The sequence below is a fragment of the Sceloporus undulatus genome, chromosome 2, assembly GCF_019175285.1.
Source record: "Sceloporus undulatus isolate JIND9_A2432 ecotype Alabama chromosome 2, SceUnd_v1.1, whole genome shotgun sequence".
Classification (NCBI taxonomy): Eukaryota; Metazoa; Chordata; class Lepidosauria; order Squamata; family Phrynosomatidae; genus Sceloporus; species Sceloporus undulatus.
The window spans coordinates 294,357,104-294,384,584 of NC_056523.1; the positions used below are offsets into that span (position 1 = coordinate 294,357,104).

Below are 27,481 nucleotides of genomic sequence, written 5' to 3' on the forward strand. Positions count from 1 at the left end.
TGACCTGGTTGCCTAAAGCTGGGAAAAAGGTATTATATACACACATTCTCTCTCTCTCCCTCTCTCTCTTAATAAATAAATGAACAGGTTGCCTAAACTGTGAGAAAGGTGTGATGTTAATTAAATTAATTTAAAAAATGAACTTATTGCCTAAAACCTGGAGAAAGATATGAGGTAAATTCAATTAATTCTGGCTGCATCTGCACCGAAGAAGTAATCCAGGTTGACATCATTTTAACTGCCATGACTCCATGCTATGGAAACCTGGGATCTGTAGTTTGTTGTGGCAGTTAAAGTCTCTAACAAAGCTGATGAGAATCTCTTGATGGATTGTTAGGCAAAGTGAAGTAGTGGGATGGGTGAGGCCTAATGGGGCAAAGGAGTCCAGTGATCTCTCAGTAGGTATAGATGTTAATGTATGAGTTGCTTTTTCTAAATTAAAACCTCAGTATTCAGGTTAAATTGCCATGTTGGTACGTTACAATAAATAAGTTGGTTTAGGGTTGCAGTTTGGGCACTTGGTCACTAAAATGCCATCACTGCCCTATTCTGGCTGTGACTCCTTTGATACATGGTAAAAATGACTTCCCTTTTGGTGGTTGTTTGTCTCCACTTCTATGTTTTTTCTGGGTCTGGCAGCCTTTCTGATGTCTCCCCTGGAGTAACTGAGTAATTAAATAGATACTCCAAGACCTTGCCATTCAACAACAAACCAACACAGAGATTAGCATGTAAATCACTTCCTCTTAACTAAGGGTCACACAGTATATACGTATATACCCCACTCACTTCCATATCAGCATTCTCTGAAGATGCCAGCCTCAGATCCTGGTGAAACAGAAACATCAGGAATAAACTCTTCCAGAACATGGTCGCGTAGCCTGAAAAACCCAAACTAAGGGTGCTGGCTGTGAAAGCCTTTGACTTCACATTCCCTTCTAACTTTAGTTGTTCTTTAGATTCAAGAAAGGAAACAAACAGATCTCAGAGTAGGAATTCATCAACAGCAAAGACTTGGGGGCCATGTCATGGATACTGCGCATACTATAGTGTTTTCCTGTCTGGTCTCTAGATACTGTCCCGAAACTGCTCCCTGAGTCCAAGACTCCTTATTTTATTTTATTTTGGACTACTGCATAACTCAAGGGTTTGAAAGGGATAAACAGTCTGTACACTATTCAAAAAGAGAGAGGGCTTTTTCTCTCTGTGATTTCTTAAATGTTTAATGCTCTGAATCTTCAAGAAGAAAGGAAGTTCACAAGGCAATAGAGAATGGGAATGCAAAAAGGTAACATAAAAGAAACATAGGCGGGATACAGACTGCCCAAAAAGGGCGGTCTGCTGCCGCCTCCATTTCCGCCAGCGGGAAGCCTCAGCCGCCAAACGGCTTTTTGCGAGTTCTTTTTGCGTTGTGCTTGCGGCGCCCAAATGCGCAAATGGCGCACTCATGACATTGCAAGCGTGACGTGACGTGCAGACGCTATGTGTCCATCATGTCAAAATGGCGGCACCCGAGTGTACAGCATGCCCCCATTTTGACGCCCCCGTCACATGCTAGGGGTGAGGCCAATATGGACGGTGCATTCTCAACCAACCCCTAGCATGTGACGGGGGTGCCCCAAAGGCCCGTCTAAATCGGGCCTTTGGCTAAGAAAGTAGAAAAGGACTGAGCATGTTCCCAACAATTATTTTCAACACTTGTTTAGCCAATGGAATATTTTGCAAAACCACTTAAGGACATATACAGTGGACCCTTGTTATACACTGGGGTTTGGTTCCAAGATCCCCCGTGTATCACAAAATCCGTGTATGCTCAAGTCCCATTAAATATAATGACATAGCAAAATGGTGTCCCTTTTAAAAAATGGAAAATCAAGGTAATTTTATACTTTTTTGGAACGTTTTCAAACCGTGTATGCTTGAATCCGTGTATAAAAAATCCATGTATAAGAAAGGCCGACTGTATTATAATGCAAAACAATGTATGGCTTACTTCTGACATTGCTCTTGTCTGATGTGACTTTAAAAAAAGTTACTAATAGCTTGCATAGTTACCACTTAATAGCTCCAACTGTATGTTTCCAAGCAGCACAGGTCCATTCATGACAAAAAATCCCAAGCTATTTGTCTTCCACAATGAAACAGGTTTTCAGTATAAACATGGATAGCATACATCTGTGATCCCTAAGCATGCACCATGGCAATGCCTTTCCATGGCAGCGGAACTATGTATTTCTGTGAGGCAAGAGGCTATTCTGACAGTATCAGTGCTGCTGATAGAGTCTCCCATGTAAGGTAGGTTTTCGTTGAGGAGCCAGATTAAAAGTGCCGAAAATTACTGGGCAGAAGCAGAAGTGGATGGGGGATGACACCAGTGAAGGATCTCTCTGAGATAATGGGCAGTGGCACCAAAGTACTGTGAAGAAGAAGCCAATGGTAAACCACTCCTGAAGTGCTTTAACTTGCAAAATCTTATGGGGAGACAATCCAAAAATAAAACAAGAAATAGTGCCAGAAGATGAGTTTCCTAAAGTCAGCAGGTACTCAACATGCTACTAGGGAAAAGCTGGTGACAACTATGAGTAATGCAGTGGCTAATGATTTAACTGGTCTCAAGCCAAAACAATGTTCAGCTGTTGATGTGATGAGAGCTGAAAGAAAGTCCAAAGGTGGACAACACGTATTATACAAACATGGAATGCAAGAAGTATGAATCAGGGGAAGCTACATATTGTAAAACAACAAATGAAGCCTATAACCACTGCAGTATACTGAGTGGACAAGCTAAAGTGGACAGAAATCAGATATTTTCAGTCATCAAATATGGAAGACAGAACAATGGAAATGCTCAATATACTTTCCAGTTCTCAAGAAAGAAGAAACCAGGGATTGCAGTAATCACAGAACTATTGCATTAATCTCCCACTGAAGCAAAATGTTGCTCAAAATTCAACAACAAAGACTTTGATCATACATACTGTAGAGCAAAAAATGCAGATGTCCAAGCTGGAATCAGAAAAGGAAGAGGCACTAGGGATCATACTGCAAACATACATTGGATAATGGAGCTCAGCAAGGAATTTCAAAAGAAAGTCAGCCTGTGCTTTATAGATTATAGCAAGGGCTTTGTCTGTGCAGATTATTAAAAACTATGAATACTCTTAAAGAAATAGGTTTGCAGCAACATTTAATTGTCCTAATGTGTAACCTGTAGTCAGGACAAGAAGCCATTGTCAGAACAGCATATGGAGAAACAGAATTATTTCCAATTGGCAAGGCGGTTAGGCAAGACTGCATTTTATCACCCTATCTGTTTAACTTGTACACTGAATATATCATATGTAAAGCTGATTCAGACACTGAAGAATGAGGTGTGAAAATTGGAGGAAGGAATTTCAACAACTTAAGATATGCAGATTACACTATACTACAGCATACGCGCTCAAGCCGCGGGGCGCACGCAGGGCGGAAGGGGCGGCGCGTCCCATTCAATTGAATGGGTGCACGCGCCCGTTGCGCCCCGCGGGCCGCCGTGCACAAGCCCCATTGTTTCCAATGGGGCTTGAGCATAGGCAGAAATCACCTTACGCGGAGGGATCCGGAACTGTACTAGCAGTAAATAGCAAAGGTTTAAAACATCTATTAAAGAAAATCAAAGAAGAAAGTGCAAAAATAGGTTTACAGCTGAACATTAAGAAAACAAAAATAATTACCACAGATGATTTACATAGGTAACTTTAAAGTAGATGAAGATATTTAAATAGTTCAAAGATTTTCCATACCTTGTCTCAGTCATTAATCAGAATGGAGACAGAAGTCAAGAAATCAGAAAAAAACTAGAATTTGGAAGGTCAGTTGTGAAGAAACTAAACTACATGCTCTAATGTAAAGGTATATCATTGAATCCCAAAGTCAGGATTTTCCATGCCATTGTATTTCCGATTTCTATGTATGAATGTAAAAGTTGGACATGGGGGGAGGGGAAAATGATAAGAAGAGAGTCATCTCATTTGAAATGTAGTGCTGGAGGACAGTTCTACGGATATCATGGACTGTCAAAAAGACAAACAAATGGCTTCCAGAGAAAATCAAGATTGTACTCTTCCTAGAAGAGAAGAGGACTAAGCTGAGGCTGGAATTGAGAGATGCAACCATGGAATATCCATATGAAAAGGGATCCTATAGCACCTTTGAGATAAACTGTGTGAAAGACATTGCAGCATAAGCTTTCGTAGACTTGGCTGAGGCTATCATACTTTGGATATATCATGAGGAGACATGACTCACTAAAAAAGACAATAATGCTTGACAAGGCAGAAGGCAGCAGGAAAAGAGAAAGATCACACTACAGGTGGACAGAATCAAGGAAGCCATGGCCCTGAATCTGCAAGTCCTGATTGAGCAGGGCTGCTAATGAGAAGGTAACTTGGATGTCTCTTCTCTCATTCATAAGGTAGCCATAAATTGAAGTAAACTTGGTGGCAACTGACAACAACAACAAAACCATGCAATTTCCTTGAGCAGGTCTCTGAGGGCCACAGTGTTATGAGAACAAAATATAATTTTAGCTGATACCATCAGAAGAATGAGTGTTCTTAAACTTGAAAAGATTAGATTCTCTTAATTGAAGATTTGGATACAATCCTCCATGGTATTCTACTAGAAGGGGAGTAGCAATAAAACTGATTCATTGTACACCTGAAGGGGCTATGGAAATCAGACAATCTAAATTTCTCTATTGAGTCATCAGGAGATAGAAAATGCATAAATTAATGCATCACTCAACAGCATAGCTTGCTCAATGGCAGTCAATATAGAAATTTACTTAATTCCCTTTGTATGAAGACAGAGGAAAAGAATAATCTCATAGTTTCTATTAAAGAGAACAGTTTCTAAGTATTACGTTTTTATTTAATAAGACTACACAAATAGGCAGAACATCTCACAGCTTTTATCAATAATATCTTCCAATCAAAGCCGTGGAGAAGCATAATAACTTACACACAATTAAATTCGGCTTCACTGGAGGAAGGGGAAAGGCCAAAAGTCTTCTCTTACTCAGCTTTTCCCCACAGGCCTGAGTGCCATCCTTTACACTGTTCTGCACAGGGAAGTCTGAATCCAAGCCACATTCTATTTAACCATTATACTTCGCAAATTTTAGCAGATATGAATGAACATATAATCAACTAGGAAAAGGAACAAAAAGAGAAAAGAAGCCATCATAACTATAAATCTTTTAATTTATTCCAGTCATAAACCAGAACCCTACTGGTATCTGGTTGGTATAAGAGAATATGGACTATAGCTCTTATCTGACAACTCAGTGCCTTTTTAAGGAGGTATCTGAAAAGATGCTAACAAATTTGTTCATATAAAGTGGATCATCCAAATATATTGGAGTACAGCTGTAATATATTTATTTCCAGATAATGATCATCTACTTATCTTTTAGTTACAGTGATTTTGTTTTTGTACTTCAGAGATGGGAAGCTACCCCAGGTACTATCTCTTCCCACTGCCTCCTGCATTTTTTTTTTCAGTTACTGAAAAAGACACCTGCTTTCTAGCAGTCACATGGGCAATCTTGACATGTTCTGTAGTGTGCTTCCTGTTTTAGGTGCAAGAGAGGCCTTTTTCCCCCAGACAAAAAGTTACTAAAAGTCACTTTTAGGCCCAGGACACACTGCCCAAAAAGGGCAGTCTGCCCGTGCCATGTTTTGCTACGCGAGGAAGCTGCAGCAGACAAACCATGCGGCTTTCTTGCACAGCAAAAAGAACCCGCAAAAAGCGGATTCTTTTTGCAGTGCCATAATGATGCCGCAGTGCGCCAGTGGCACACTCGTGACATCATTATGGCGCCGCAACATGCGGACGCTAAGTATCTGTTGCGTCAAAATGGCAGTGCCCATCTGTACAGTGCGCCGCCATTTTGAGGCCCTCATCATGTGTGAGGGGTGAGGGGCGTCTGGAAGTGTTGCCCCTCGCACGTGACGAGGGCGCCCTATCGCGCCCATCTGTCCTGTGCTTTTGTCTAGAAAAAAAACCCTCCTAATCACCCCAAAATGTTAGTGTTGTGTAATCATAAAACAAGTATTCCCCATAACCTCTATACAGCATGGTTTAGTTTAAAAATGCTTGAAAAAACTGCATGCAGGATTAAGGTTTACAATGGGGATTCCAGGGTGGATGTGGCCCACACCTTGCACTTTCCTTTCCCCCTGCTATATTATCAAAAACTTCAAGACAATGATAGAGGTGATAACCTCAATACAATAAGGTTTGTTGTTGTGTGGCTTCAAGTCATTTCTGACTATGGCAACCCTAAGGTGAACCTATTACAGGGTTTTCTTGGCAAGTTTCTTCAGAGAGGGTTTGTCATTGCTATCCTCTGAGGCTGAGTTAGTGTGACTTGCCAAAGTTACCCAGTCAGTGCTTATGGCAGAGGCAGGATTCGAACTCTGGTCTTGAGAGTCATAGTCCAACATTCAAACTCCTACACATCATTGGCTCTCCTACAATAAGGTAAGCATAGCAAAAGGTGTGATATTCCCTTAAATCATACAGGGAAAACATTGCCACCAGCAATATTACAATTTGTCTTTGTTTAAATCAGTATCTCAAACTGATAGATGTTAACAGGTGAAGTTACTGAGAAAGGTCAGGAAGCTGTCTTTACACCGAGTTACACAGGAGCTGTACAACCTCTAAGGGGTGGTGGGATGCCGCCCCTTTCCTAGCTGGATTGGGGCCACGGCAACCCTGATCCAGCCTTTTGAGGGTGAGAAAAGAAGCCGCAAAAGGTGGCTCTTTTTTGTGCCATTGGAAGGGCACCATAGCTATGGCGACGTGGCTATATGGGACTCCTTTGGCACCGCACCATATTGATGCAGCGCCAGAGCAGCACCATGATGACGTGTGCCATGTGGAGGGGTGCGTCATGTCAGGGCACCTTGGGGGGTAGAGCTGGGTGTGCGTCGTGAGGACACTACACTCCGACTCTGCCCCCATGCCAGCCCAACGTGCCAGTCTGTATAGGGCCACAATTCGTCAATTTAGTCCAGTAAAGCTAAACAGGATTAGCCCTAGTTAGTAACAGAATGGGAGACTGCCAATACATGGTAGATGGTGTGGGCTATATTTCAGAGAAAGGAACTTGCAAAACCACCTCTGAGTGTTTCTTGCCTAAGAAAACCTCATGAAATCCATGAGGTCACCATAAGTTGACAGGCAACTTGAAGGTACACGCACACAAACATAAAGTAAGAGTTCTCTATTCTTTGTTATTTCACAAACGAATCCTTCCCATGTTTATCTGGAGATGCCAAGGATGGAACCTGGACGTTTTACTTGTTAAACCTATTACAGTAGTCCTTCCCCATTCACTGGGGTTAGAAGCCAAGGACCCCCATGAATGTGGAAAAAACGCAAATAAAAAAACACTATTATTTTTACCTAAGAAAACACCTCTCTAGGAATCTCTGGCTCCTCCAGTGCAACTCTACGATCAACATCTGCCAGAAGTTGATCATAGAATCATGCTGGAGGACCTTCAAATGCCTAGAGAAGTGTTTCGTCTAAGAACTTCACCACAACTCTATGATCAAATTCTAGCGGAGTTGCACTGGAGGATCTGTATATTCCTAGAGATAACATTTTAATCAAAACCCCAAATAATCAGATCTGCAAAAGTCAAAGCCACAAACACAAAGGGCCAACTGTACGTAATTCTGAGGTACAGGTACAGCCCATTTCCTAAACATAAATTCCTCACTTGGCCCCTACCCCAGGCTTCACTTCTCACTAACAAAAGAACTGTATAACCTGTTCTCTCAAATTATACATTCCCACTTAAGCAAAAAGCAAATATACTTTTAAGTTTAGAATCACTGGAGTTCAGTCCAACTTTTAAATGTCAACCATTTTCAGAATATCACTTTGCTGCAAAATGCCAGTATGCCTGAATTGTCTTTCCTAGTAGCAATCTCTGATACAGTATAATATTCTTGATATCTAAAACTACAGTTGGGAGAAGGGGAAGATAGTGAGCTGAATATGAAAGCACCACAGTCTCCTTCTCATGAACAAATTGACCCCATTTTCCACTGTCTGTTCTAACCATAGTCTAGCAATGTGTTCACTTCTGTGTTTAGCATGGCTTAAAATTGTGCTTAAAATTGGTCAGGATTGCTTTAAAGCCATTGTGTACATTAGGTTTGGAAACTACTGTTTCAGGCAATTCTAATAAATCTATTGCTTACATCAGGATAATACATTTTCTTGAACGATGATTCAAGAAAACAACAAAAGAGATGTGATTCAAACAAAATGATTATCGCATGTGCATTTGACCTAAGAGATGAAAATGTGATACTTTGCTTCCCATTCTGACCTCCATGTTTTCTATGATTGATACGTTGTTAGCCACTTATCCAGTAACATTTCATTCTAGCAAAGAGAATTCCATCTGCTACTCAAGCTGTCTTATATCACTTAGATATGTGAGGGTGAATAAACTGGTAACACTTTCTTCTCCTTTTTGCTCTTGCCACTCTCTGTTTACAATCTTGCTTTATTCAACAGAAAATAGATCTTTACAAGACAAATGGGAACTTTGGTCTAAATCCATCATGGCACTGGATCTCCACTGTGATGGCATTTCCTTTCCTTCTGCTCCCCACCCCACACCTTAGTTGCCCAAAATCAGCTCCAGGGGGTTGCCAGCTCTCCATAATAGGTTTTGCAGTTAGATGAATGACTGCAATGTGAACAAGGGGATTAATTCACTTTTGCCACTGGATTTAGTTTTTCTGCCAGTAGAACTCAGGTATTCAGTTCCCTCTTTGTCACATAAAACGCTTATGGAGGAACAACACTGTCATTTAGAATACTTCTTCAGTGTATATACAGAAGGTTTTATGTCCCAAAGTTGGGGGCAATGGAGAAAGCACTGTAACATGAACTTGGGGGTGTATCTCACTTTTTCAGTTATTTAAAAGATTGATGTACAAAGTGTAATTGTTGTTGTGTGCCTTCAAGTCATTTCTGACTTATGGTGATGCTAAGGCAAGCCTATCATAGGGTTACCTTGGCAAGTTTCTTCAGAGGGGGTTTGTCATTGCCATCCTCTGAGGCTGAGAGAGTAAGCTTGCGCAAGGTCACCCAGTTGGTTTACATGGCCCAGCTAGGATTTGAACCCTGATCTCTGGAATCATAGTCTACAACATGAACCAAAAAACCTGTAACACTGAGAAAGTGTAGACTGAAGTACTTTAGGGAAAGTTTAAACTCCTAGATATTGATGAATAATTATTTAAAATAAAAGCCACAAAAAGGTCAAAGTTTAGAATGTTGGGTAAATATGAGGCAACAGATTGTTTATAATATGTAAAGCACCATTTACATTAGACTAAATACAAAGGCACAGTACAAGAAATGGTTTTCATGCCATTATTTTGTAGTTTATATCCATTTAATTCTAACTACTCTTATGTTATATTTATATACTACCTAATCAGATTTTTCTTTTACTGTATAAAATAAAATACTCTGAATAAAGTGACAAGAGGCTGTAGTCCTATAAAACAATCTCAATTCTATATACACACATTAAAGCCAAACTCAAGACCAATGAGAACATAGTATCGGGATGGGTTTTAAAAATGATACAACACTTCTAACATTACTGATACTACTCAACAAACTACAGACACCTCAGTAAAATATAAAGGACTGCTATTACATAAAAACAACAAGCAAATATAAAGGACTGCAACATTAATTTCAGTTCATGAACTTCAAATCGTATGTGTGTATACAAAAATGTATTTTCTCATTTAATTTTAGTTACCTACTAGGGGAAAAATCCACCTTAGATGAAAGAAACTTCAGAAGTGAAAGCTGCTAAACTGATACTATTTCATATTGTGCTTTTTCACAGAGCTTGAATTTAAAACTGAACCTCCCTATGAAAGCAGTTCTTTTGAATATGTTAAAAATATAGTGATTATGTTCTCCTGGTATACAAATCCATAGCCTTTCCTCCCACTACCTATATTTAAGGTCCTCATAAGCCCACACACTAATTATAGCCTCCAGAGTATTAAAAGTAGCATGAAACAAAAAAAGCAGGAAGTACTGAAGTAGTATTTACCTGCTTACAAATGATGGATCCCACTCTATTTGTATAAGAATTGTTTACATTTCAAGAAAACTTTACTGTAAAGGAAAGAGACAAGTAGGCATAAAAGCTTCAGGAGCTCACTTTTACCTTTGTGTTCGACGGAGCCTGTTTCCACTTCTCAAGTGAGGTAAGGTAAAATTTGAGAGGACAGTCCAAAAATTGGGATCAGACATATCCATAGTCTTTTGTCCTTAAATCACAGAGCAGAGGGAGACACAGCAAGGAAGCAATCCCAGTTTCTCTTTCTTCTCTCTAAAAACATAAACATTCACTCCACTCAAGGCAGTTTTAAAGCAGAGGGGAGACTGCAGGCTTCCTTAGTAGTAAACAACTTTCCTCTCTCCCCGCCCCAGGGATTTTTGTTAAAAGTCTTTCCTATTTTTTTTTTCCTTTACGCTTTCTCATCTGCGTGCTGCCAAGCTTGAAATACAAATTTGTAACTGCAAGAGTTGCATTCAGCCTCCTCTTCTGCTGAAAACCCTGTCCCTGTACGTGTGATTCAACCAAAGGTACTTAGTCATCTGTTTGGAAAATACCATTCAGAGTCACCAGAAGGGGAGGTGTGCTTTTCTTTTCTCTCCTTTTATAGTTCTCTTAGTTATCACAATTTTTGCATCAGGTTCTATTTTGGACATTATCATTAAAAGGAGCAACATTCAGTTTTTACCCTTGTGTTACAAGGCACAAAGCGATCAAAGGATTGTACCCCTGAGCAACTTTGGGAATGAGCTCATCTCTTTCAGAGACTTTTCCAAGACTTGAACCTATCCCTGTTCATCTCATCTTACTGAACACTGAGAGCCTGAGAAAGAAAGTGGGGTCTCCTTTACAGCTCAAGGAAAGCAACACTTGCTTCTTTCAAGCTTCCACTGCAGATAACACGCTTCTTACACCATTCCAGAGCTGGTGATATCTGAAAAGGAGAGGATTTTAGGAAGAGACTTGAAATAAAGTGCAAATGTAGTGGCAGGAACTTGTAAACATGAATATTTTTCTCTATAGTCAAAACATTACACAGATGCCAATTTTCTGTAATCATCAACCACATTTACAACTGAAATTTTATCCCATTATATACTCAGCCACTTTGCAAAATAATTGTATGAAACTGCTATTCCAATGGCCATTTTTTGGAAAGAAATGCGACACTAAATTCTGTGCACCCACTAAAAATCTTAATGGAAAGTTTGCTGCTGTGTGCCTTCAAGATGTTTTGGACTTATGGCAACCCTAATGCTAACCTATCATGGGGTTTTATTGGCAAGTTTTGTTCAGACAGGGGTTTGCCATGACCATCCTCTGAGGGTGAGAGAGTGTGACCTGCCCAAGGTACCCAGTTGGTATCTATGGCCAGGCTGGGATCCAAACCCCCATCTCCAGAGTCAGAGTGCAAGGCTCAAATCACTACATCAAGCTGGCTCTCCTAATACAATCACAGAGGTGGAAGAGACCACAAGGGCCATCCAGTCCAACCCCCTTCCAATCCATGCAGGAACTCACAATCAAAGCACTCCCAACAAATGGCCATCCTGACTCCACCACTCTCTGAGGGAGTGTGCTCCATTGTCAAACAGCTCTTACTGCCAGGAAGTTCTCCCTAAAGTTGAGGTGGAATCTCTTTTCCTGTATTTTGAACCCATTGCTCCAGGTCATATTCTCTGGAGCAGCAGAAAACAAGCTTGCTCCATCCTCAATATGATACCTCTTCAAATACTTATACAGGGCTATCTTATCACCTCTTCATCTTCAAGTTGTTCTGCTTAAAGATCCTTAACTCTATAATGGTAAGTTTCTGACTTGCACCACCAGCACTATGAATGTAAACTGGCAAAGGGAAGATATCCTGTGGGGTGGGTTCAATTGATCTCGAGTGGGAGACTGTGCTATTAGCCAGCCACTGCTCTGACAAGTACAACACATCACCATTATAATTCTTTTAAAAAGACAGATTTCAGGGTGGGGCAGGAGAAACTATTTAATGACTACAGACACACACCCATACTTTCTTCCACTTTGAAACACCTCGATACGTCACCTACTCAGCAGTCTCAATATAAACAAATCTTTATCTTCACCTATTCCACTTTATACTCTTCTTAACCACATTTGGGCTTATTATGCCATTTCTGACTATAATACTTGGTTTAGCATTTATTTGTGCTCTACCACTTTTCTCCAAGTTCCCATTCTTACACCACTACTCCTGCTGCCTTTACTACCATTAACTAGACTGACTTTCAAATATACGGCTTGTTATTCTGCAGGATCTGTATGTAGAGAGATCTTGCAGCACCTTTGAGACTAACTGAAAAAAAGAGATTTGCAGCATGAGCTTTTGTAGTCTAAAGTCTACTTTCTGGCCAAATGCATCTGAGGAAGTAGACTTTAGTCTACCAAAGTTCATGCTGCCAACTTCTTTTTTTCAGTTAGTCTCAAGGGTGCTACAGGATCTCTTGATATACTGACTTTGCGAGCGCCATTAGACCACAGGATACCAACTGTTCCCTCTCTACCTCCTGCACCCTTCCAAAAAAGAAAAAAGAATCAAGCAAAACCAATTTGAAAACGCTAATAAAATAAGTCAATTGATGGCAAATAGACTAATAAAGGAAAGGGAAATGAAAACAATTACAAGGATTGATGATAGAGGGAAAATCTTAACTTGTCAGAAAAATATTAAAAAAGCTTTCACAAACTATTATAAAGAATTGTTTAAACAACAAGAAGAGATAGCACAATGGAATACACAGTTAAAGGAAATGCTTAAAAACACCAATATAACAAAAATATCACTATCACAGAAGGAAATATTGAACGCTGAGATCACGATGGAAGAAATACAAAATGCAACCTCTAAATTAGAGAATGGGAAGTCTCCAGGATTGGATGGTTTCACTACTAAATATTATAAAATTTTTGTAAATGAACTGATGGAACCATTAAAACATATCTTTAACGCAATAGGAAAGGAGGGAAAACCTGAAACCTGGGGAAAGTCAGCAATTTCTTTAATACCAAAAGGAGGAAAGGATAAGCAACAAATGAGTAACTATAGATAGACCCATCTCATTATTAAACAATGAATATACACTATAATTATAGCGAATAGACTGACAAAAATCTTATCAGAAATAATAAAGAATGATCAGAATGGGTTTCTTTCAGGAAGACAAATAAGAAATAATATCAGGATGATAATAAACTCAATTGATTATTATAATGTACACAACGGGAAAAAAAAGCAGCATTCCTCTTTATCAACGCGGAAAAAGCATTCGATAGTATTAATTGGAAATTTATGCTGGATTTGTTAGAACAGATGGATATGGGTGACAACTTTATAAATAGTTTAAAACAAATATATTGCATTCAATATTAGGATGGTCCACCCTCGAAGGCTGATGGAACCCATAAGGTTCCAAGAAGCCCTAGAGGGGTATACGACTGGCACTGACAGCGATTCTGTTGAGGCCCAGACCAACATCTGGGATAATAACCTTTCCAGGGCTACACACAGTATCGCTCCCAAGCGTCCTTTCCGGCCTGCTTCCAATAAACAACCCTGGTACACGGAAGACCTCAGGGAAAGGAAGCGGGCTGTGCAACGACTAGAGCATAACTGGCGAAGACATCAGCGCTTATCCGACATTCGCTCTCATTTGAAAGCTTACGGAGTGGCAATAGGCGCAGCAAAGAATTTGTTCTATGCTGCATGTATTGCATCCGCAGAGTCGCGTCCAGCAGAGCTGTTCAGGGTTGTGAGGGAGCTAACTCAGCTCCCCCCCCTCCCTGAGCCCTATTTTGGAACCATCTAAAGCCTGCTGCGACGAATTTAACAACTTCTTTGCGGATAAAATCTCTCAGATAAGGGCTGATCTCGACGCCAGTATTCATGCAGATCCTATAAGAGAGGCATCCGAAGCGTCCGTGGCCCCTGTTATACTGGATCATTTTGAGTTTGTTAGTACCGAGGAAGTGGACAAGATCCTTCGAAGTGTTAGGAAAACGACTTGCTCCCTTGATCCCTGTCCCTCATGGCTGGCAGCTCAGGGGGGAGATGCAGTGTTAACACTCTTGCATCTCATTATTAATACATCTCTTAAGAGAGGGTCCGTTTCCATCCAAATTAAAATTAGCAGTGGTCAAACCCCTGCTAAAAAAGCCCTCCTTAGACCCCCTGATTCATAATAATTATCGGCCCATATTGCTGCTGCCTTTTCTGGGGAAGGTGATTGAGAGAGCAGTCGCTTTTCAGCTTCAGTCGATCTTGGATGACACCAATTTTCTGGACCCATTTCAAACCGGCTTCCGGGCGGGCTATAGAGTTGAGACTGCCATGGTCGCCTTAGTTGATGATCTCCGTCTGGGCATGGACAGGGGTAGCGTGTCCCTGTTGGTGCTTTTGGACATCTCAGCAGCTTTCAATACCATCGACCATGGTATCCTTCTGGAGCGCCTGAGGGAGCTGGGCATCGAGGGCACTGCTTTGCAGTGGTTCCGGTCCTACCTCTCAGGCAGATTCCAGATGGTGGAGCTGGGGGACTGTCGCTCCGATAAGAGGGCCCTCACATCTGGTGTCCCTCAGGGAGCGATCTTGTCCCCTATGCTATTCAACATTTACATGAAACCGCTGCGAGAGATCATCCGGAGACACGGTGCGCGGTGTTATCAGTACGCTGATGACACCCAAATAGTCTTCTCTGTGTCTCCGACTGATGCAGTAACTAAGGATGGCATCTCTCCTCTAGATGCCTGCTTGGCGTCGGTAATGGGTTGGATGAGGGAGAACAAACTCAGTGTGAATCCAGGGAAAACCGAAGTACTGGTGATAGGTTCCCCAGTTTCGGGTGGTGAGATCTGTCACCCGGTCCTGAACGGGGTCACGCTCCCCTTGAAGGACTCGGTGCGCAGCTTGGGAGTGCTCCTTGATTCGTCGCTCCAGTTAACATCTCAGGTGGATGCGACGGTCAGGAGTGCTTGTTATCAGCTTCGGCTGATACGCCAGCTGCGTCCCTACCTGAATTGTGGGGACCTTGAAACTGTTGTACATGCTTTGGTAACCTCTCAATTGGATTTCTGCAATGCGCTCTACATGGAGCAACCCTTGTACCAAACCCAGAAGCTGCAAATGGTGCAGAATATGGCAGCTAGACTGGTCGCTGGCAGTTCCAGGTTGGACCATATAACACCCATCTTAAAAGATCTTCACTGGCTGCCTATTCGCTTCCGAGCTCAATACAAGGTGTTGGTTTTGACCTATAAAGCCCTAAATGGCTTGGGCCCAGGGTACTTGGAGGACCGCCTCTCCCCATATAATCTGCCCCGCACACTCAGAACATCTGAGACAAATCTGTTGGAGGTCCCCAGGTCACATTTTGTGAGGACCTCACAGAGGGCTTTTGCCATCGTCATCCCCTCTTTTTGGAATAAGCTCCCTGTAGAGCTTCGCTCTGCTGCATTGCTTGATTCTTTTAAGAAAAACTTAAAAACGCATTTATTCCGGTTGGCATTCCCACCTTAGTCAATTCATTCTTTTTTTTCTCTGCCCCTGTTTTCCCTACTGACCCCGGACCATTTAAATTCGATCGTCTTTTTCCATTTCCTTGCCCTTGTTATACGTGTTTTATATTGATTCCTGTTCCCACTTTGTAGCAACGTTTTTAATTTTTATATTGCAATTGTTTTTATCTTGTATTGCTATGTTTTAATTTTTGTAAGCCGCCTTGATCATCTTTATGGAAAGGCAGGGTAAAAATAAAAATTATTATTATTATTATTAATCTGCCTTTTTAAAAATTAATGGAGAAATAACTAAAGAATTCCAAATTTATAAAGGAACAAGACAGGGATGTCCATTGTCACCTTTACTATTTATTATTGTTCTAGGATACTTTTTAAATCAAATCAGGGAAAATTCAAAAATAAAAGGCCTAAAGATAAAAGGTGAAGAAATAAAGGTAAGAGCATATGCAGACACGTAGTGGTAATATTAGAAGATCCTATAAAGTGTATAGAACATCTCATATATGTGTTGAATCGCTTTGGAAGATTCTCAGGATTTAAAATTAATAAAGCAAAATCTTGGATATTGACTAAAAATTTGTCAGAAAAAGAAGAACAATTGAAACACAAATCAGGCTGCCAAATTGGGAATAGAGTAAGGTATCTAGGCATTTGGCTGACTAAAAATAATATCAATCTATATGACAACAATTATAAAGTAACATGGAAAAAAGTTCAAGAGGAACTACATAGATGGAATAAATTAAAGTTATCCATCCTCAGTAGAATCGCAGCAATAAAAATGGGCATCCTTCCAAAGATTCTATTTTTAATGATTAATTTGCCAATTAATGTTACTTTAAAAATCATTAATGAATGGAATAAGGAGCTGCGAAGATTTATTTGGAAGGGAGGTAAGGCAAGAATTAAATGGTTGAACTTGAAGGAAAGTAAAGAAAAGGGAGGATGTGCATTACCAGACTTAAATGTGTACAGATGGGCATGTAACATGTTATGGATACAAGACTGGATGAAATTAGACAACAGAAAATTGTTAAATCTGGAAGGTGCAGAACTGCGATTTGGTTGGCATGCGTATGTGTGGTATAAGAAAATGGCTGTCAATAAAGACTTCTTTAATAACCCAATAAGGAGAGCCTTAATGGAAACGTGGAAAATTATAAAAACAAAATTCTATTTTAAAATACCATTATGGGTTTCATCTCAAGAAGCTTTTTTTGGTAGATGGGACTCAGGGGGAAAATGGCTGAGATATAAAGATATAGTTACAAGTAATGAACGACAAGAAATCAGATTAAAATCGAGAGAAGAACTTATGGAAGAAGGGAAGGAACTAAATTGGTATAGTTATTTGCAAATAAAGTATAGATTTAACACAGATATAAAAATGGAAGTTATAGAAACTAAACAAACAGAATTAGATGAAATAATTATGAAATCAGATGTCCAAAAAAAATTCAAAATACTACAAATTATTTATGAGTAGAGAACTAGAGAGAGAACCCATAAAGCAATACATGACAGATTGGGAGAAAGATTTAGGATATACAATTCCACTAGAAGCATGGGGGGAAAGCATGGAATAGGACAAAGGCATTTACTAAATGCCAAGACTTGAAAGAGAACTTTCTAAAAGTAAGTAATAGATGGTATTACACTCCAGCAAGATTAAAAAAAAATGCTACCTTTTGGAGGTGTCATAAAGATAAGGGTTCAATGATACATATGTGGTGGAAATGTGAGAAGGTTAAGTTTTGGGGGTATAAGATACATAAGACAATACAGGAAATGCTTAATATAAAATATAAAAAAAGACCTGAATTATATTTATTAAATATGACATAAGTCTTGAAGCCACAAGATGAGATAAAACAATAGCGAATTATCCTTTACCTTATTACATCTTCAAGGTTAATGATCACCAAGAACTGGAAGTCAGAGGAAGAATTAAGTATAGATGATTGGTTTTTAAAATTTAGCGAGATTAGAGAAATGGATAGACTGTGACACATGAGAGATGGCAATAGATTAGACAAAGTTGAAAAGGAATGGTTACCGATTATATTATATTGGGAGAAAAAATGGGGTATTGATAAGAGCTTATTACAAAAAAAGTCCTGGAAAGATCTTAAGAAAAGAAGGGTTAAAGATTAAGATTAAAAGAAATATTACTGACCAGGAGGAACAAATAATTTACAAGAATTTCAAAGTTATGGGAAGAGAAAATAGAATAAGGAGAATACAGGTAAATTACATTCTATCATAAGGAGGAAAAGGGAAAAAATATGTGAACTTGTTTTTTAGATGGGCTATAAAAGGACATATTTGAGGATTTAAGAAATATGGATGACATTTGGAAAAAAAGAATTGATCTTGTTCATACTTTCAGATAAATTTTCTGTATATAATGTCAAGATATGATTTATTGTGATTGGTAGAGACTATAGTTGGAGAGATCAAGAATTATATTATAGGTATAGTAAGAATAGAGACTCTCTCTTTCTCTCTCTATATATATATATATGTGTGTGTGTTTGTGTGTGTGTGTGTGTGTGAATGTATTTTCTACGAGGGAGAAGAAAGAAGATAAAAGAAAACAAGTAACACAAAAAGGACATTTGAAGCAGGAAGTGCGAGACAAGAAAGAAGAAACTGAAAATGAAGAAAATGTAGAAAGAAATTTATTGTAATACATTGTATGTGTATTATTATGTAAATAATCAATAAAATATTTATTAAAACAAAACAAAACCAGCCAGCAATAGAACTGGTATATAGAAAACAATGCAGATACAGTACTGGCAGATCACTTTTATTTATATTTTTGCATTTATTTATTTATTTACGTTTTTTTCTCTCTCAATTTTATCATATTATAAAAGCTTCAGCATGGAAAAAACAAGAGTAGCTTCATATAGCACAAAAGAAGAAAAAGAAAAAGAAAGAATAGAAAACAAACATGTTTCCGCGAACCTTTTCAGTCAAAATTAACAATATGAACATGTAAAATGAAACAACCAGAAAGGTAAGCTTTGGATAAGTAGACAGACATTTTGAATCATCTAGAGATTATGTTTGGAGGCTTCTTCCAAAATACATCTATTAGAATTTTCACTTTGTTTACCAACCTATAAATCAGTGGTTCTTAATCTTTTCTTTACCAGGAACCCTCTTGAAATACCTTTTGTTGCTGTGAACCCCCAAGTCATTTCTCAATTGCTTGAGAATCCTAAAGAACACCAAAGATAGTACACTGGAGTCTGCAGTTTCGCTCCTTGCAAGCAGGGAGGGACAAAACAGGATGCATGTTTAAGGCGCATGCACAACAAAGCACAAAGGTGTGCATGCCCTTTTTAACCAATGGGCTTTGAGTATTTGCAGTTTTTCTGATTCACGAGGTGTGTGTGTCCCAGGATAGATCCCCTGTGAATTGGAAGGGACTACTGTAGTTGCTATATACCTTAACTTGGATGGCAGGGATTGCTACATCTGCGCCCCAGATGCAAGAGAAAGGAGGGAGAGAGACATGGGCAGAGAAAGAAGGAGGGAGGGGCAAGCAAGGCCCCTAAGGATCATGGCGATGGTGGCAGCAGCAGTACCCAGCAGAACTGGGAGAGAGGAGGCTCATCTAACCACTGCTCATCCAGGCTGCTCACCTGGGCATCTTCATTCCTTCCCCTGCACCCAGCACCTCCACTTGCACCCCAGTCACTGGAGAAAGAGGCAGGGCTGGCAGGTGGGTGGATAAAGAGGCAGGTAGTGTAAGCAAGGCCCCCAGTGAACATGGCAGGGGCACATGCCCAAGGAGAAAGGGAAAGGGCTTTGTTCTCCACTGCTCACACTAGCCATCCTCCCAGGCTACTTCCCTCTGCTGCACCCCGCACTTCCATGTGTGCCCCGGCTACGGGAGAAAGAGACAAGGAGGGTGAGTGAGCCCCCCAGTGCCCCATAGACCCCTTGTGATGACATCATGGCCTCCTCAAGAGACTGTGGGCTACAGGTTAAAAACTGCTGCTATAGATTTATGCTCTTTTAATTTGCTGGGGATAGCTGGCTAGGCAGACTTTTATAATTTTCCTGTTTTGCTGTTCACACATGTTCAGTGAGGGAAACTGGAATTAGCTGCTGTTTACTTCACCAGCATTAGACAGGCACAGCAACAAGAGAATCAGCTAGAGTAGAGTGTTTCCCTGCTCAATATTTTTGCATTGTTTACTGAAGATACACACTGCAACTTGATAGAGGAAATCTTGTTTTTCCAGTGATTCTTCACCATCCTCCCAATGTAGATAGTGCTAAAAAGGATGAGGTGGATAGACAGGGGGTGGGGATGTGGGAGGTATAATAAAATATTGTTTAAAAAGGGGGTTTCTTTGTCAGAGGCTTTGTTAGATGAGGTATGCCTATATATATTTACAATTACATAATGGTGCCAGAAAATTCTCACACAGTTTTTTTTCCCAACACCCTAAATCAACCTGGGGAACAGTACTGGTTTGACTGAATATATTTAGCAGCAAAGGAAAGTCAGGAGAAAGCTGCCACTATTACCTTTTAGTCTCAATACCTACAGTGTCACTACAACAAACCAAGTGAAATAGCATAGGCAGCTGTACAGTAAGCTCAAGTGAAGAGATTCATATTATTTACTTGTCCCAAAACCCATACTCTGTTATGTCTATTATTAACAAAACATTTTATTGTACAACACTAGGTCAAAATCAGGGAAGAAAATCATCCAATGCATTTTATACAGAGTCTTTTTAACACACACTGTATGCAGCCTTGAATTACATAACAGACAAGAGAGAATATTAATACCTCTCTACACAGTCCATTAATACCTGTCTACACAATCCAAGAAACATGGAAGAACATACAGCAGCAATCACAGTATGTCCATTACAGTACATACCGGTCAAAATCCTATATACTTTTAGTACAGCATAAATACATACCAGCATCATTATGATAGATCATGTAAGTGCACCGGTTATTACACAACAGGCACAAAAGCCTTGAGCCTTTTCAGCAATGCTTGAGTAGCTCCCACTCTTCAAAGCAAAAGAAAAGCGAATGCTGTGTGAAAATATTAGCTGCACAGAGCCATGTTTATGAAACCAGTGCATGCTTATGAAAATGTATAACTTCTTCTGGAACTATTTGTACACAAATGTAGTACCCCAGCAGGAATCTGACTATTTTATATGTACTACATTTCCAATATCTATGCAGATTCTGATTGCCATTTGAACAATAGTACATGTTATCTGTTCCACAGTAAATGGATGGATTCTATTACTGTCAGAACATATCGTTCAACACTCCCAATCTGGCAGAGACAGCCCCAATTAATCCTCTGTGTCCCACTATTACAGTTTATTTTATTATGTCCTACTTTCTTTCCTTGTCCCACTTTCCCCCATCTTATGTCAGTTGCTACAAACTGAGTGCAAGTCCCAAGTAGTTTGCTCTCAACTCAGAGAGACAAGGAAGGAGACAGAAGGGGAGAAGATGGGAGACTTGCATTTCCTAGAAGTCTCATGCAAACTGCTGTTGCCTCTCCAACATGTCTGTTCCTCCTCATTAATAGCTCGTATCATCTTGACCCCACTGTGATGTTGCTTAGCCAAAATGCCACCAGTTTCTGAGATGTTACACAATACTCCAATGCTAATAGAAAAGGCTACAACAGAGTAAGTGCAGCTCAAGATATATCAATAGAAACACTTGGTGTTTTTAGCATATGTTGGTTTCTGTCAGATTTTACACTTTGAGGAACAAGCTATATCCAAACAAGTTTTATTTCAAACAAGACATCCAAAAGGAGACCTTTACATATAGCAGTACATCAGGGATTGATTAAGAGGCCAGCCAGTCTACTGGGCTGCAAACACAAGAAATCACACAGGAGAACATTAGACAGGCAGGAAGAGCCAAGAGTAAAAGGCATACTCTTGGGAGTCGGGTGATCATGCTGAAGATTTTCAGACACATTGTGCTTATCTAGGACTTAACCCATAAAGATCCAGGAATGCTTCGGCAACATTCACAGGAAAATCCCGTGAATTGTATGTTGCTGGAGCATTACTGGATCTTCATGGGTTAAGTCCTGGATAAGCGTGTCGGCTGAAAATCTTCAGTATGATTGTATGACTTTGCCTGGTATGCCTTTTTGTTCCCCAATTTTGCTCCTTCTGATAATCTCCACAATATACAAAATACTACATGCATAGTATTTATATACACAGTATACCAAATACCATCTGATAATCTCCATAGGCCCACTATGATTTAAAGCGAATTGCTGATCGGGTTATATGACTGTCATTCCCATTTGAAACCAGTTCTGATCCTACTGTGATCGGTTTCAATCGCGATGAAGCGAGGAAAATGTTAAAAAACCCACTCTATCCTGACACTAGTTCTTTGGTAGTTCTTTTGAAAAGAATCTATTCCAAAGTATGTTCAACAAGTGGCCATAATGGATCTGAATCGCATCATTCTGGAGGAAAGGGACTAATGGCTGAGGGGTGTTTACCACCACCACCCTCCGTTTTTGGTAGATCCACCATTCCCCCCTCCCCCAGCGCTGTCTTTGTGCTTGTGGTGTGACCCATGGGCTTATAATTTTTTATTTTTTTAAAAAAAATAAATAAAATTTGATAGAAGATTTTTTTTAATATTTTTTATTAATTTTTTATAAATAAAATACATCTTATTGTACTCTTACATTCCAATAATATTTGAATTATCCATTATTATCCTTCCATGACTTCTCATCAAAATTGTGAAATAAATAGTCCTTTATCAATTGTCACTTTAGACATCTTCTTTATAATCCTCATTGTTCTTTATATGTATTAATCTTAAATCCATCACTACCTTCTTTACCAAGTTCAATTCATCTTTTCTTATTTCTTATTACATTTTGTTTTGCTTTTTTTTTAACTTACGTACTGTTACCAAGTGAAATGGTCTCTTTCTCCATTTAATCTGTTAACTTTATAGATTATTCATATATAATAATAGAGTAATCCCCCTCTTCTTGTTTCATATACCTTATCCATGGTTCCCATTGTTTCTTAGATTTATCTATTGACCCCTTATTTATCCAGCAGGTTAATTTGTCCATATCCATATACTCATATACCTTAATTACCCATGATTTTATATCTGGTATCTTTTCCAATTTCCACATAGAAGCTAACAGAGTCCTTGCAGCTAAGATCATATAAAATATTATTTTTCCGTGTTTTCTTTCTAATTCACTATCCTCCACCATATTTAGTAAGTACATCTTAGGATCTTTCCCGAATTTTACTTTCAAAATATTTTGTATTTGTTGGTGAACTTCAGACCAAAATTTACTGACCATTTTACACCTCCACCAGCAATGTATCAATGTCCCAGTCTCTTCCTTGCACTTCCAACATTTGTTACTACAGTCTTTAGAAACTTTAGCTAATAATTCCGGAGTTAAATACCATCTAAATTGCATTTTGATCAAATTTTCTTGAAGGGCATAGCTTTTAGTAAACTTCATTCGTCTTGTCCAATTTTTTTCCCATTGTACTAATTGAATATTTTGTCCCAATTCTTGAGCCCATTTTATCATACAGTCTTTTATATTTTCCTGTTCAAGTTCTTGTCTCAGCAGTAGTTGATATATTTTGGAAGTTTCTTTAGTCCCTTCTTGCGATATTATCTTTTCAAATTCGGCTTCTCCCTTAGCTATTCCATATAATTAAAATTGATAGAAGATTTGATTCATTGGTTTTGCAAATACTTGCAATTACCCGGGCGATCCGACAGCTGCTCATAGTGAGGCACATAGTTGCAAAACCAATTAATTTCGTCTTCTATCAACACACACACACACACACACACACACACAGTTGTGAAGCCGGGCTGCCCGGGCTGCCACTTACATCACTGATGACGCACAGATGACTGACATGCATTTTAAAGTGGAGCAAACAAACTAGTGGGGACGACAATTGTGCCAAAAAAGAAGCAATTACAAAGGGATAATGAAAAGATCTGCTTTCATAGTGGGAATAATGGACCTTCTGGAATCGATTTACCAACACTGAGAAAAGGCAAATCCCAAACCAGTTTAAATGTAGGTGGGAATGAGCCCATAGTACACCAAAATAAATGTCGTAATTCTTCAACCAACCAACAGAACGCAAATATGTAAAAACCTGTGAACCCACTTTAGCAGAGGGTGTAAACAAACATTTAAAGCAGAACCTAACAGAACTGACCCCTTTGCCTTCTAATTTTGCTGCTTAATTAACACAATTTAAATTCCATCCCAAAACTTTCCTCTTTACATTATACAAACAGGACGTAAAAAAAATACTATGCAGTTGAAAGTAATAAATTAGGAATTAATTCATTCCCAGTATTACCAGCTACTGCAGATTGTATTGTTGTTTTGTGTGCCTTCAAATTGTTTCCAATTTACAGCAACACTAATGTGCCCCTATCATGAGTTTTCTGTGGCTGAGAGTGTGTGATGCACCCAAGGTCACCCAGTGGGTTTCCAAGACTAAGCATAGAATCAAACCTGATCTCCAGAGTCATAATCCAGTGCTCAAACCATTACACCACACTGGCTCTGATTAGGAAAACAAAGTCTCTACAACAAGTTACTTGTCATTTGAGGAACTGCAGGAATACCAGCATACCCTAATCTACATCTAATAAGGGGCCAAATTCCCTAAATGCACCAGATCCCATCTGATCTTAGAAACTAAGCAGGGCCAGCCCTAGTAAGTATTTAGATGGGAGACTGCCAATGAATACCAAGTGCTGTAGGCTATATTTCAGCGGAAGGAACAGGAAAAACCACCTCTGAGTATTCCTTGCCTACGTAAACCCTATGTAATTCATGAAATCACCTGCCACAAGTCGACAGGTGACTTGAAGGCACACAGTAAACATGGGAATGCCAAGTCCATTTTAAGTCCCACAGGTCAGAGAAAAGTACCCTAATGGCAATTTATGAAACTGTGCATCTAAATTCCAATAAAGGATGGTGGGTTAGGCTAAGTCTGAAAAAACCTGCTCAAGAAATCAGCTTGGCTACCTGGTTTACAAACTCAAAAATAGAACTGCCATCCTCAAAATCCTTATGATCTAATTAGACCACTTACATTTTCAGGGGGAAAGATGCTCCAGAGTGCTACTGGAGAAGAATACAGAGCACACCTGGGAACTATAGCAGACTGCTGAATATCAGAGGAGAGGGGAAGAAAACTTTCTTGTGACAGTGGCTGTCCAGTATAACACTGCATTTAGACCAAGAGAAGAAGCCATATGATATTTTATTTATCCAAGAATAACTGAAAGTGTAGTATTTTATACTTGAACATGTTTCTGGAAATATATTTCTAAACACTCCAAACTAAAATTAGGGGCATTTTAGATCCAAACACATGAGTGGAAATCTAATGATGACTTGTTTTTGTTTTCTTGTTGTTCTTAACTGCCCTTGAGTGGACCTCAACCCATGGCAACCGTGTGGATGAGACATCCCCAAGACTTACCCTACACATAATGAGTGACATCTCACTCCCTCTAGTGTTTGCAGTACTCTGTGTGTTAACTTATGGTGACTCATGAATTTCACAGAGTTTTCTTAGGCAAGGAATACTCAGAGGTGGTTTTGCCAGTTCTTTCCTCAGAAATATAGCCCACAGCATCTAGTATTACTACTTTCATAAAGATTTGGTATCTATGATAAAGTATTCAACATTCACGTCATTTATTATCTGAGGTTAAAAAGAAAACATGAACAGTAAAGCATGCATTTTAACTTATATACTGTGTGGGTCCAAATCCCTTTAGAAAGCCAAACATATTCAAAAACTCATAAATTTTAAATTTTTAAAAGTGTGTGATAGAAAACTAGTTTTTTAAAGAATAACATGTATCATCACCCAAAATGTTAATTACACCTTACACATTCAATGAAAATAAGAAATGTATTAAGAGAAGATGGTTTATCCATCTTGCTATAACTACAAACAATCTTGAGAATGCTCAGTATGAGAAAAATACCAGCTGTAGAACAAGAGACTTCTTCCACAAAATCCAAGAAATCAAAGGAAATTTAAATCAAGAGTGTTGATGCTGTATAACCAGCAGGGGAACACATTACATGACCAAGTAGAAATAAAAGGATGATGGAAGGAAAACACAGAAGAACTATACAAAAGAGTTGAAAGGATCATAAATTAATGCATGGAAGAACCATATGAAGATGAACTTCCAGGTTTAGAAAGCAAGTGAAAGCTGCAATTAGATCACTTGGGAGAAACAAATCACCAGGAACATATGACATACCAACTCAATCTACTCTAGTTCTAACTAAAATCTGTAAGTAAATATGGAAAACCAAACAATGCGCACAGATTCTAATCCCCAAAAGGGGACATCAGGAACTTCAGTAATCACAGGACTATTGCATTAATTTCCCATGCAAGTAAAGTGATGCTCAAAGTTCTAGAACAAAGACTTTTACCATATAGAAAGCAAGAAATACCAGATGTCCAAGCTGGGTTTAGGAAAGAAAAAGGTACTAGGAAACATATGTTGGATAATGCAGCACACCAAAGAATTTCAGCCTGTGCTTTCTAATTACATTCGTTGATTGTATAGATCATGAAAAACTATGAATTGCTCCTAAAGAAATGGGTGTGTCACAACATTTGATTGTTCTAAAGTATAACCTGTACTCAAGACAAGAGGAGTCTATGTTGTGTATCTTCAAGTCATTTCTGACTTATGGCAACTCCCAAGGCGAACCTATCATGGCATTTTCTTGAGAGATGTTTTTCAAAGGAGAGTTGCCCTTGCCTTCTTCTAAGGCTGAGAGAGTGTAAGTTGCCCAATGTCACCCCGTGGGTTTCCACAGTTGAGCAGGGATTTGAAACCTGGTTTCCAGAACTGTAGCACAACATTCAAACCACTGTACGGTACTGGCTCTTAAAGAATGGATACACTGGGATAAATTATAAACAAGTACAATATAATAAGCATGTCCTACATTTCACAGACTTCATGCCTGGTCATAAGACATTCAGGCATTAATTATGGTACAGTATTATTTTTAGCTTTCAGCTTCCTGACTTGCCTTTGTCCAAATGAAACCAATAGATGGCCTTAACTCCAAACATAAACCAACAGTTACTTAAATAAATTGAATCCTGATTCAAGCTAAGCACCAGGCAATGATAAATGAGCAGTTTTTTTGTTTTGTTTTTTAAAGAAGCCACACTACCCATATACTCTTGTCTTTCCAGGCAGGCAATAGAAACTGGAGGCTTGGAAGCATTGGTGGTTATATGTGTCCTGGCTGGCCTTGGTAAAAAAGGTAAAGGTAAAAAAAGGTAAACCTTTTAAAAGAGCCATTTCATGTTCTTTTGTGCTGTTTTATACTTTGAAAAAAATATTTTACAGTACTCTTATTCAATTTTATTTCTTCTTTTGATAAATAATGCAAATAAATACATAAATACATATTGCAGCCAGATATTAAGTCTATTTTCTTTTTTCTGACAAAACTCCTTTATATTCTAATTCATATTCTAATTCAGGTAGTTTTGATCCACTAACCTCACCATATCAACTTAAAAAATATATTAATAATTTGTTTGCAGATAATTTTGCTTTAGACAAGGTGAGGGCAAACTTGATATGTCAAAGAGGCAAATTCAACAACTTCCCCAAACCTACCAGGGGTTCAAAATTCAATGGTGCACA

General features: G+C 39.1%; 1 protein-coding gene across 8 annotated transcripts in view; it reads right to left on the minus strand.

Annotated features, from left to right (window-relative positions):
- The window catches only part of MAST4 (microtubule associated serine/threonine kinase family member 4), a 351,856-nt gene that overhangs the window by 135,758 nt on the left and 188,617 nt on the right, over positions 1 to 27,481 (minus strand). The window contains exon 2 of one of the 8 annotated variants that reach the window (XM_042450937.1): positions 10,271 to 10,435. The exons of 5 other annotated variants lie outside the window; for them this stretch is intronic. In XM_042450937.1, the coding sequence (XP_042306871.1) occupies positions 10,271 to 10,362 (92 nt within the window). In that variant the 5' untranslated portion in view covers positions 10,363 to 10,435. Of the gene's footprint in view, positions 1 to 10,270; positions 10,954 to 27,481 lie in introns of those variants that run through there. 2 more of the 8 variants (XM_042450936.1, XM_042450940.1) reach the window with 2 other exon arrangements.